This window comes from Anthonomus grandis, chromosome 12 (assembly GCF_022605725.1).
Source record: "Anthonomus grandis grandis chromosome 12, icAntGran1.3, whole genome shotgun sequence".
NCBI lineage: Eukaryota > Metazoa > Arthropoda > Insecta > Coleoptera > Curculionidae > Anthonomus > Anthonomus grandis.
This window is the reverse complement of record NC_065557.1, coordinates 3723996-3738063: the sequence shown is the minus strand read 5'-3', so window position 1 is coordinate 3738063 and position 14068 is coordinate 3723996. Positions and strand designations below refer to the sequence as shown.

General features: G+C 29.7%; 1 protein-coding gene across 7 annotated transcripts in view; it reads left to right on the top strand.

Annotated features, from left to right (window-relative positions):
* Positions 1–14068, top strand: part of LOC126743390 (uncharacterized) — a 444135-nt gene that overhangs the window by 396311 nt on the left and 33756 nt on the right. For all 7 annotated transcript variants that reach the window (XR_007662855.1, XM_050450462.1, XM_050450459.1 and 4 more), the window contains one exon: positions 4322–4516. Coding sequence is in view for 6 of the 7 variants with exons in the window: in XM_050450462.1 (XP_050306419.1) it covers positions 4322–4516 (195 nt within the window). In the remaining variant the exon portion in view is untranslated. The remainder of the gene's footprint in view (positions 1–4321; positions 4517–14068) is intronic.

Genomic DNA, 14068 nt, shown 5'->3' with positions numbered 1-14068 from the left:
CACCGTAAATAATTTAAATTATTAATAATAATAGCGATAATAATCATAATAATAATAATATCGGGGTAGCGGAACGAAACACGTTCGAAAACTCTAATTTGCATTTCGCAAATATATAACATAACAATTATCGAATTGTTTCGCGAAAAGCGCCATTATTATTGCGGGTATTGTTGCAAAATTGACTTTAATAATATTCCGGGGTGGTTTTTAGGCCGTTCGCGAATAAAAAATTTGATTTTCCTATATTGATACTTGAAAATGTAAATTTATAATATTTATAATATAACTCGGGAACTATAAGAGGTACGACCTTCTCGATCATCTCATTAGATTTAGGAGGTCAAGAGTAAGGAGGAACCGTTGGAGTATTGAAGATTGAGGCAATAGTTTGGTCACAATCAGCTTCCAAATTTGAGGACGTTTTATTTTAACTCCTAGCATTGTAATATTTTTCTAAAAAACTCTTGGTCCATAATATAATTTCTCATGATCATATTATAATGTTAAGTTAGTAAAAGCGAGAGATAAATTAAAATTGCCATTCTTTCCCACTTCAAACAATTCCAACTGCATGAAAAAACCCATTAGTACGTATAATACAAAGCGATTAGGGTAACGAGTTTTCAAACAAATATTCCCTAATAAAATCGTAATTTTCTCGTTTCTTGTGAAAGGAACTTTAAAACTCCAATACGCTCATTAAAAACCCTTAAAAAATCCCTTAAGATCACCCCCGTACATATAGTAAGTTAGATCATTATTATCGGGATTACCCGGGGCTGGAACACTGACACCCTTTACTTAAGCGTAACAAATTGGGATTTCTCCGGGAAGATTTAGGGGATGCTGCATTTTTCCTCGTGGAAATGTTAAGTTTTTCCCCGAGATAAATGTACGGACTTTTTCTAGACGAACGAAGGAATGTGGGTTGAAGGGGGTTAGTTTAAAACTTCAAGATACACCCTTTTTCTCCAAAATACAGTTGTCTTGTTTAATAGTAATAGATTTAATTATTTTCTTTCTATTTAATTAATTCATTTCTTCCAGGCCTAAGTGAATGGAATTATTAAATTATTTTCTTCTTGGATTTTATGGTCTTGAGTTAACATGGGCTGTTTTAAGGAATTAAATTGAAAATTCAGAGAGTATTAGTTTAACTGTCTGAAAAATGATTTAATTAATTAATTAATACAACTGCCTGGGATAAATTAATTATTATTTTCTTGACTTTTGTGCTCCAAAATTAACATGGGCATAACTTATTTTAAGCAAATTAAATTGAAAATTCTTGGATATCAGTTAATTGCCTGTAAGAAAAATTAAATTAAGAAATTTATTCCAGGCAGTTGAGTTAGGTTCAAAAACTGACTTGCCTGGAACAAATTAACTGTTTTCTTCCTGGATTTATATGCTTCTGGATTAACAAGGGTCTGAACTGTTTCATATAATTAAATTTAAAATTCAGAGAGTATTAATTTAACTGTCTGAAAAATAATTTAATTAATTAATTAATACAACTGCCTGGAATAAATTGATTATTATTTTCTCGACTTTTGTGCTCCAAAATTAACATAGGCATAAGTTATTTTAAGCAAATTAAATTGAAAATTCTTGGATATCAGTTAATTGTCTGAAAGAAAAATTAAATTAATAAATTTTTTCCAGGCAGTTCAGTTAAGTTCAAAAATCGACCTGCCTGGAATAAATTAACTATTTTCTTCCTGGACTTATACGCTTCTGGAATAACAAGGGCCTGATCTGTTTTATGCAATTAAATTTAAAATTCAGAAAGTATTAGTTTAACTGTCTGAAAAATAATTTAATCAATTAATACAACTGCCTGAAATAAATTAATTATTATTTTCTTGGGTTTTGTGCTCCAAAATTAACATGGGCATAAGTTATTTTAAGCAAATTAAATTGAAAATTTTTGGATATCAGTTAATTGCCTGGAAGAAAAATTAAATTAATAAATTTACTCCAGGCAATCAAAAATCGAACTGCCTGGAACAAATTAACTGTTTTCTTCCTGGATTTATATGCTTCTGAGTTAACAAGAGCCTGATCTGTTTTATACAATTAAATTTAAAATTCAGAAAGTATTAATTTAATTGTCTGAAAAATAATTTAATTAATTAATACAACTGCCTGGAATAAATTAATTATTATTTTCTTGACTTTTGTGCTTCAAAAGTAACATGGCCATAAGTTATTTTAAGCAAATTAAATTAAAAATTCTTGGATATCAGTTAATTGCCTGGAAGAAAAATTAAATTAATAAATTTATTCCAGGCAGTTGAGTTAGGTTCAAAAACTGACCTGCCTGGAACAAATTAACTGTTTTCTTCCTGGATTTATATGCTTCTGGATTAACAAGAGCCTGATCTGTTTTATACAATAAAATTTAAAATTCAAAAAGTATTAATTTAATTGTCTGAAAAATAATTTAAATAATTAATACAACTGCCTGGAATAAATTAATTATTATTTTGTTCAATTTTGTGCTTCAAAATTAACATGGCCATAAGTTATTTTAAGCAAATTAAATTTAAAATTCTTGGATATCAGTTAATTGCCTGGAATAAAAATTAAATTAATAAATTTATTCCAGGCAGTTGAGTTAAGTTCAAAAATCGACCTGTCTGGAACAAATTAACCGTTTTCCTCCTGGATTTATATGCTTCTGAATTAACAACGGTCTGATATGTTTTATACAATTAAATTTAAAATTCAGAGAGTATTAGTTTAACTGTCTGAAAAATAATTTAATTAATTAATACAACTGCCTGGAATAAATTAATTATTATTTTCTTCAATTTTGTGCTTCAAAATTAACATGGGCATAATTTATTTTAAGCAAATTAAATTGAAAATTCTTGGATAACATTTAATTGCCTGGAAGAAAAATTAAATTAATGAATTTATTCCAGGCAGTTGGTTAACTTCAAAAATTGACCTGCCTGGAACAAAGAAAACTATTTTCCTCCTGGATTTATATGCTTCTGGGTTAACAAGGGCCTGATCTGTTTTATACATTTAAATTTAAAATTCAGAAAGTATTAATTTAATTATCTGAAAAATAATTTAATTAATTAATACAACTGCCTAGAATAAATTAATTATTATTTTCTTGACTTTTGTGCTCCAAAATTAACATGGGCATAAGTTATTTTAAGCAAATTAAATTGAAAATTCTTGGATAACATTTAATTACCTGAAAAAAAATTAAATTATTAAATTTATTCCAGGCAGTTGAGTTAAGTTCAAAAATCGACCTGCCTGGAACAAATTAACTGTTTTCCTCCTGGATTTATATGCTTCTGAGTTAACAAAGGCCTGATCTGTTTTATACAATTAAATTTAAAATTCAGAAAGTATTAATTTAATTGTCTGAAAAATAATTTAATTAATTAATACAACTGCCTGGCATAAATTAATTATTATTTTCTTCAATTTTGTGCTCCAAAACTAAGTTGGGCATAAGTTATTTTAAGCAAATTAAATTGAAAATTCTTGGATATGGATGTAACTACCTAAAAGAAAAATTAAATTAATAAAAATTTAATATTAAATTTGCTTGTTTTATTAAAACCCTATTTTTTTGTTTTATATTAAAATTATTCGATACTACCATTAAATTTGAACGTTTTAAAATTAATATTAAACGTGCCCGGGGCAAATACGATACGTTAATTAAAAATATGCTGCGTTTCATGACGGAATGGAATATTTCGTCTATTTGTATGATATTGATTATGAAATATTAAACTTTTTTTTTGTTGTTCATTTGCTTAATTGGAAAAAAGGAACGAGTATGATTTAATTAAATTAAGCAGTAGTAAAAGGTACTTTATTTAATATACCTTACTTAATAAATAATTATAAATAGTTACTTAACATAAAATAAATAAATAAAACCGCAATATTCTTTATCACATTAAAAACCCCATACAAAAAATCGATAAAATCCACGCGTATATTTTTATTATTTGGCCGGTTTCTGTATAAAAGATCAATCAACGACAAATTGCGCCCGTTCGACGTATGTACATACAAAAATATAATTAACAAAAAAAAAACGGGACTTCCGAAATTTTATTGCACAATTGCAATTTCGCGTTTTTTCCACCATGCACACGACATTAATAAATCATTTATAAGGGAACAATGAAACAAAAATATATATATTTTCCAATAAATTTAATAGGGACGTTTGTGCTAGAAATATAACCATCGAAGGAATAAAATTTTTAATTTATCCTCGATAGGTGCAGTGCATACAAATACGTAAAAAAAATTATTTTCGCTTGTCTTTTAGAGCATGGGAAGTAACAACGACGGTTTAACTAAGCAACAGTTGGACCTGATCCATCAGATTATGGAACAGACCCAGAGGCAGAGCCAGAACGTTCCCTCGCCCTCATCCAGTAAACCGTCACCTAAGAAGTCCAAATCCAGGAGTAAGGATAAAACTGTGGCGGCGGCCAGTTCTACATCTTGGTCACCAAATTCGGTAAGAAAAGTCCGTTTAGTCGTTTTCTGAAGGTAATTAATAACGATATTTTTATACCTATATATAAATTAAATAAAAAAGGCACTAGAGGTTGAAGAAATATTGTTGCTATCAAAGGCTTTAAAAAAATCTAAATATTCAGAAGGGAGTTCTAGGTGCTTCAATATCTATTCTAACAGGTCGAAAGATACACTTAATAATTCTTTAAACTTACAAAACATTGCTTAAATTAGTTCATATATCGATTATGTAATTTTACATTTGGTCAATAGTTGCATGAAGCATAATACCTTTCCAGATTTATGGAAAATGCCAACAGATTAAACATTGAACTATTGAACTTCTTCGAAGCATTTGATGATTACTATGGTTCTGATAAAGATTCTGTTGATTTCTTTTAAATATTTTCTTAATACAATTACACCTGGACTACATTATTTACAAATTTAGTTTAAGTTTATAGGTTGAAAAATTAAATTATCTTATTTAGGACCATGGATGTGTGATAAATTACCAATAGTTAAATTCATGGATCCTAAGGTATACTCGGTGTGTAATTCTAACTTAATGGATGGATTTAATTAATGGCCCACCTGGACTATTATCATCATTAATAGTCCAAGAGCGTAGGTTCAATTATTAAACTTATAGAATTTTTTTTTTAGTACAGGCACGCCTGAACTTTGAAATTGTACACAGTGTACGTAAGTATATGTTTGTCTTTAAATGGAATTTTTTTTGCGGAGACGCCTGGACTATAACTTAAAAAAAAATAGTCCAAGAACATAAATATATATATATTTTTTTTTATATTTGGCACACCTGAACTAATATCATGAATAGTAGTCCAAGAGCGTAAGTTGAATTATTAAACTTATAGAATAGATTCAATTTTTTAATACAGGCACATCTGAACTTTGAGATTGTAAACAGTGTACATAAATTTCATTTTATCCTATATATTGGTTTTTGGTACTGATACGCCTAGACTATAACTAAAAAAAAATTTAGTCCAAGGGCATAAATATAATTTTTTTACATTTGGCACACCTGGACTGATATCATAAATAATAGTCAGAGAGCGTAAGTTCAATTATTAAACTTATAGAAAATTTAATTTTTTTTAGTACAGGCACGCCTGAACTTTGATATTGTACACAGTGAGTCTAATTTTATCCTATATATGGACTTTTAGTACTGACACGCCTGGACTATAACTAAAAAAAAAAATAGTTCAAGGACATAAATATAATTTTCCAAATTTGGCATACCTGGACTAATATCATGAACAATAGTCCAAGAGCGTAAGTTCAATTGTTAAACTTATAGAACAGATTCAATTTTTTAATACAGGCACACCTGAACTTTGAGATTGTAGACAGTGTACGTAAGTCTAATTTTATTCTATAAATGGATTTTTAGTGCTGGTACGCCTGGACTATTACTAAAAAAATATAATCCAAGGGCATAAATATAATTTTCTTACATTTGGCACACCTGGACTGATATCATGAATAGTAGTCCAAGAGCGTAAGTTGAATTATTGAACTTATAGAATAAATTCAATTTTTTAGTACAGGCACACCTGGACTTGGACAGTGTACATAAGTTTAATTTTGTCTATAAATGAGGTTTGTTGTATTCTGCCCTCTGTCCTTTTTCTCCTTTATTATTTACCCTATTGACATAATATTATCTATAGAAATATGCAAAATCAGACCCTAGGCAATCGTCAAAGAAGTCTACCACTTATTTCATCTATTAGAAATACAATGAATATTTTTTTTTAATACTGATACGCCTGGACTATAACTAAAAAAAATATAGTCCAAGGGTATACATATATTTTTTTATATTTAGCACAACTGGACTAATATGATGAATAATAGTCCCAGAGCATAAGCTCAATTATTACACTTATAAAAAATATTAAATTTTTTATTACAGGCACACCTGGACTTTGAGATTGTAGACAGTGTACATAAGTCTAATTTTGTCTATAAATGGGCTTTTTTAGTACTAAAACGCTTGGACTATAACTAAGAAAAATGTAGTCCAAGGGCATAAGTATCATATTTTTGTTAATTATTGGAAGGTTAGTTTATAGACAGTATTAGATTTTTAATAGGAGAAGTATGGACAATTGGACTATATAGAATTATATTGTGAGGATGAAAGTCCTAATTTCAAATTACATAACAATAAAAAATTGTCAATTGTCCGGAACTCCTCAAGGTTAAATTCTGTCCACTTTCCTCTTTATTATTTACCCTATTGATCTTATAATATATACAGAAATATGCAAAATTAGAGCTTAAGGAGTCGTCAAATAAGTCTACCACTCATTGCATCCATCAGAAATACAATATATTTTTTTTTTCAGTACTGACACGCCTGGACTATAATTAAGAAAAAATATAGTCCAGGGGCATAAATATAATTTTTTTTATATTTGACACAACTGGACTAATATGATGAATAATAGTCCCAGAGCATAAGCTCTATTATTACACTTATAAAAAATATTAAATTTTTTATTACAGGCACACCTGGACTTTGAGATTGTAGACACTGTACATAAGTCTGATTTTGTCTATAAATGGGTTTTTTTAGTACTAAAACGCCTGGACTATAACTGAAAAAAATGTAGTCCAAGGGCATAAGTATAATATTTTTAGTGATTATTGGAAGGTTAGTTTATAGACAGTATTAGATTTTTAATAGGAGAAGTATGTACACTTAGACTATATTGTGGGGATGAAAGTCCTATTTTCAAATTATATAACAATAAAAAATCATCAACTGTCTAGAAGTCTTTAACGTTGTATCCGTCCCACTCTCATCTTTATCATTTACCTTATTCACATAATAACAAAAATATAAATTTTTTTAGTACAGGCACACCTGGACTATGAGATTGTAGACATTGTACATATGTCTGACTTTGTCTATAAATGGGTTTTTTTAGTACTGACACGCCTGGACTATAATTAAGAAAAAAGATAGTCCAAGGGCATAAATATATTTTTTTTTACATTTGACACAACTGGACTAATATGATGAATAATAGTCCCAGAGCATAAGCTTAATTATTACACTTATAAAAAATATTAAATTGTTTATTACAGGTACACCTTGACTTTGAGATTGTAGACACTGTACATAAGTCTGATTTTGTCTATAAATGGTTTTTTTTAGTACTAAAATGCCTGGACTATAACTGAAAAAAATGTAGTCCAATGGCATAAGTATAATATTTTTGTTAATTATTGGAAGGTTAGTTTATAGACAGTATTATATTTTTAATAGGAGAAGTATGGACACTTGGACTATATTGTGGGGATGAAAGTCCTAATTTCAAATTATGTAACAATAAAAAATTATCAATTGTCTGGAAGTCTTCAATGTTGTATTCTGTCCCACTCTCTTCTTTATCATTTACCCTATTGACATACTAACATAAATATAAAATTTTTTAGTACAGGCACACCTGGACTATGAGATTGTAGACATTGTACGTATGTCTAATTTTGTCTATAAATGGGTTTTTTTAGTACTGACACGCCTGGACTATAATTAAGAAAAAAGATAGTCCAAGGGCATAAATATATTTTTTTTTATATTTGACACAACTGGACTAATATGATGAATAATAGTCCCAGAGCATAAGCTTAATTATTACACTTATAAAAAATATTAAATTTTTTATTACAGGCACACCTGGACTTTGAGATTGTAGACACTGTACATAAGTCTGATTTTGTCTATAAATGGGTTTTTTTAGTACTGACACGCCTGGACTATAATTAAGATAAGAAAAAATATAGTCCAAGGGCATAAATATATTTTTTTTATATTTGGCATAACTGGACTAATATCATGAATAATAGTCCCAGAGCATAAGATCAATTATTACACTTATAAAAAATATTAAATTTTGTATTACAGGCACACCTGGACTTTGAGATTTTAGACACTGTACATAAGTCTGATTTTGTCTATAAATGGGTTTTTTTAGTACTAAAATGCCTGGACTATAACTGAAAAAAATGTAGTCCAAGGGTATAAGTATAATGTTTTTGGTGATTATTGGAAGGTTAGTTTATAGACAGTATTAGATTTTTAATAGGAGAAATATGTACACTTGGACTATATTGTGGGGATGAAAGTCCTAATTTCAAATTATATAACAATAAAAAATTATTAATTGCCCGGGACTCCTCAAGGTTGTATTCTGTCTGTTTTCCTCTTTATTATTTACCCCATTGACACTATTGACAAATTTGCAAAATTATAACATAGGCAGTCGTCAAATAAGTCTACCACTCATTTTATCTGATACGCCTGGACTATAACTAAGAAAAAATATAGTCCATGGGCATAAATATAATTTTTTTCATTTGGCACAACTGGACTAATATCATGAATAATAGTCCCAGAGCATAAGCTCAATTATTAAGCTTATAGAAAATATATATTTTTTTTGTATAGGCACACCTGGACTATGAGATTGTAGACATTATACGTAAGTCTAATTTTGTCCGATATATGGGATTTTTTTTTGTACTGATACGCCTAGATCATAACTAAAGAAAGATGTAGTCCAAGCGCATAAGTATAGTTTTTCGTGAATTATTGGAAGGTTAGATTATAGATTGTTTATTAGATTATAAAAGGTACAAGTACTCCTGGACTATATTGTGAGGATGAAAGTCTTAATTTCAAATTATATAATAATAAAACACGATGAACTATCTGAAACTCCTCATGTTTGTATTCTGTCCTTTTTCCTCTTATTATTTACCCTATTGACATAATATTATCTACAGAAATATGCAAAATTAGAGAATAGGCAGTCGTCAAATAGGTCTACCACTCATTTCATCCATTAGAAATACAATAAATGTTTTTTTAGTACTGATACGCCTGGACTATAACTAATAAAACATATAATCCAAGGGCATAAATATATTTTTTTTTATACTTGACACAACTGGTCTAATATCATGAATAATAGTCCCAGAGCAGAAGCTCAATTATTACACTTATAAAAAATATTAAATTGTTTATTACAGGTATACCTGGTCTTTGAAATTGTAGACACTGTACATAAGTCTGATTTTGTCTATAAATGGGCTTTTTTTGTACTAAAACGCTTGGACTATAACTAAGAAAAATGTAGTCCAAGGGCATAAGTATCATATTTTTGTTAATTATTGGAAGGTTAGTTTATAGACAGTATTAGATTTTTAATAGGAGAAGTATATACACTTGGACTATATTATGGGGATGAAAGTCCTAATTTCAAATTATATAACAATAAAAAATCATCAACTATCTAGAAGTCTTCAACGTTGTATTCCGTCCCACTCTCATCTTTATTATTTACCTTATTCACATAATAACGAAAATATAATTTTTTTTAGTACAGGCACACCTGGACTATGAGATTATAGACATTGTACATATGTCTAATTTTGTCTATAAATGGGTTTTTTTAGTACTGACACGCCTGGACTATAATTAAGAAAAAATATAGTCCAAGGGCATAAATATATTTTTTTTAATATTTGGCATAACTGGACTAATATGATGAATAATAGTCCCAGAGCATAAGCTCTATTATTACACTTATAAAAAATATTAAATTTTTTATTACAGGCACACCTGGACTTTGAGATTGTAGATAATGTACATAAGTCTGATTTTGTCTATAAATGGGTTTTTTTAGTACTAAAATGCCTGGACTATAACTGAAAAAAATGTAGTCCAAGGGTATAAGTATAATGTTTTTGTTGATTATTGGAAGGTTAGTTTATAGACAGTATTAGATTTTTAATAGGAGAAATATGTACACTTGGACTATATTGTGGGGATGAAAGTCCTAATTTCAAATTATATAACAATAAAAAATTATCAATTGTCCGGGACTCCTCAAGGTTGTATTCTGTCTGTTTTTCTCTTTATTATTTATCCCATTGACACTATTGACAAATTTGCAAAATTAGAACATAGGCAGTCGTCAAATAAGTCTACCACTCATTTCATCTGATACGCCTGGACTATAACTAAGAAAAAATATAGTCCATGGGAATAAATGTAATTTTTTTCATTTGGTACAACTGACTAATATCATGAATAATAGTCCCAGAGCATAAGCTCAATTATTAAACTAAAATTATTAATTTTTTAGTACAGGCACCCCTGGACTATGAAATTGTAGACATTTTACGTAAGTGTAATTTTGTCCGATATATGGGATTTTTTTAGTACTGATACGCCTAGATCATAACTACAGAAAGATGTAATCCAAGCGCATAAGTATAGTTTTTCGTGAATTATTGGAAGGTTAGATTGTAGGTTGTTTATTAGAATATTATTAGTACAAGTACTCCTGGACTATATAGGATTATAAGATAAAAGTCTTTAATTTCAAATTTTATAACAATAAGCAATCGTCAACTGTCTGGAAGTCTTGCTTGTACTTATTACTATTAAAAGTCAACTTGTATCTCAGAAACAAAAGAAGCTGACTCATTTAGTAAATGAGATGACCTGTAATTAATATAAAAATTGTATAAATCTTTTTGTTAACTGACCCAATAGTCCGGTTCAGCATATTTATTATTTAAATTCCCCAGTATGGGAATTCGTGGACCTTTAACCCTCATCCTAGATTTCACCGCGGTTCGCCCCATTCCATTAGGGCCGATCGAATAAGGTGTCGAAGGGACCCTACTACCCTACTATGTCACACGATTTACATTACGGGTTTTGTTCTGTTTGTTGTGTTTAGTCACGTATGTCGGGATTTATTTTGTATAATGAGTTCTTCTGATATACTTGAAATAGTTTTATATCATTACAATTTAGTTAAGGTAAATAAAAGTATGACAATGTAAATGTTTACTATCAGTGGTAAAATGCGTTCAAGAGTTTTAGAATTTCATATTTATAAATATCAAAAATCTTATCTCGAAGGTCGCCGTTATTGGGTCCAAGTAATTACGAATTTGAATCAAGAATACTCGAATTTCTTGCCATTAACGACAACTATTCTACAGGTTTCTATGTTGAGATCATAAGTTTTTTATACTTATGTGACTCTTATAAAGAATTGCTATAATATTCTAAGTTGAAACAACATTGATCATGTATCTATCATTTGATATGCCACTCAATGCCAAATAATGGTTTTTTGACCCCCTTTTTGGCATGAAAACCCATCTGAGACACAGGAATCATTAATGATCGCATTAAATTAATGGTTTACGTCTGTGATTGGTTTAATTACATACAAAAAGTAACATTTCAAAATGATTCGAAGCATATTAGAGAGGTGAGATGCGGTAGAATGCTAAATAATGGACTTTTGACCCGTTTTTTGGCATGAAAACCCATCTGAGACATAGGAATCGTTGACGATCGTAATGAATTGATGGTTCACGTCTGTGATTGGTTTAATTACATACAAAAAGTAACATTTCAAAATGATTCGAGGCATATTAGAGAGGTGAGATGCGGTAGAATGTCAAATAATGAACTTTTGACCCCCTTTTTGGCATGAAAACCCATCTGAGACATAGGAATCATTGACGATCGCAATTAATTGATGGTTGACGTCTGTGATTAGGTTAATTACATACAAAAAGTAACATTTCAAAATGATTCGAGGCATATTAGAGAGGTGAGATGCGGTAGAATGCCAAATAATGGACTTTTGACTCACTTTTTGGCATGAAAACCCATCTGAGACACAGGAATCATTGACGATCGCAATGAATTGATGGTTCACGTCTGTAATTAGCCTAATTACATACAAAAAGTAATATTTCAAAATGATTTGAGGCATATTAGAGAGGTGAGATGCGGTAGAATGCCAAATAATGAACTTTTGACCCCCTTTTTGGCATGAAAACCCATCTGAGACATAGGAATCATTGACGATCGCAATGAATTGATGGTTCACGTCTGTAATTGGTTGAATTACTTATAAATATTTCAATATTTTCCAAGTATGCAGTTCTAAATATTAGGTTTTAACCAAATAAAGGTCACTTGAAGCCATTTTTATTATTGTTTTCTCCAATAAGGTTAATTAATAAATGTATTTATTCCTGTACTTTAAGTTACAAAAACTTTCAGAAATTGGCATTAACTACCTAAAAAAATTAAAAATACTATAATTATTGAAGAAACAACTTCAATTGTGTAAGTAATTAATTCAACTGCCTGGAATTAATTATAAAATTACTTTGACCCCCCAAAAACCAACTAATTAACCATTCAACGTCATTTTTGGCTTATTCAAGATAATCGACTTTTAAATAGTAGAAATTTGTATTAGTATTTTGTACATTTTCTCACTTATATTAAAATTGTACTGAAAAAATGGAAAAAAAAGATTCGTACATTTTATTTTATAGCGCTACTTAATTTTTTTAATGGCTTTAATTATTATTTCAATCCCTAATACCTTATATCGTTATAATCAGATAAAATAGACGGTTTTACTCTAACCAAAAAATACAAAGTGTTCCATTAAAAAAAAAAAACAATGTTGATCATATGATGAGAGAAAACAGGTACTCTGTCTCTATGAGACTTTTATGAGAATCCACCCAAATATTCATTAGCCCCAAAAAAATTAAAACTTTATTAATTTGTCCATCAAAATAACGTCTAACGTTCGCTTTGACTGTGGAAAATTAAAAACCCGGATGGGTCTGTCTTCCCCCCCGATGTTAAATAAACGACGGTCTCCCCTTATTAGCCCCGACTCCTCCTCCCTCAGGATAAGCAAAAATAAAATTTAAGACTTCCGAGGAGCGTCTAATTTAAAAAAATAAGCGGCCCCAGAAACTTTGAATATGGCTTTCAATTTATCTTCGTTTGAAGTTTAACTTTACGGGGCTCGAAAAGTTTCTCTTTGCCCCCCCCCCCCCACCCCGTTCAGACCTCTCTAACCCCGTGCCCCGGTGGTAACTTTTCGGGAAATCTCGTATATTTTTCGTCGAAAAGTATGAACGTATATAACGAATTCTATTCAATAACCCGAACGACGACGACGGCGACTTTCGAAAGCAGCGGGGGAGAAGGAGGAGGAGGAAGTTCTGTTTTTAATGAAGAAATTTTATTACTTTTTCTTCTGAAAAAGGTTTCGCCTCCCTCACCCACAGGGGGGGCGTAAGGGACGTATAATTCATTTTTCGGGTTCGAAGTGCTCTTTGAACTGTTAAATTGAATAAATGGAAATGGTATTAGAGGAGGTTTTTTTTGTTAGATTGCTTCTTTGGTTCAATATGAAGCTGTCATGAATGTTTGCTATACATAGATTATCCAAATATAATCAATTTTTTGGACCCAAATTCGCCTCATATCTAGGGAACTATTGATAGTATAATTTTCTGGATAGTCCCATTCAGAAGGTCAAAAATATAAAAACTATTAGAACTTTATGGATTTAGTCACAAGTCAAAATTAAATTAAATCCTAATGTTTAAAAAACATTCTTACACCCTGCTCTACTAACGAATATATTTTCAATAGACC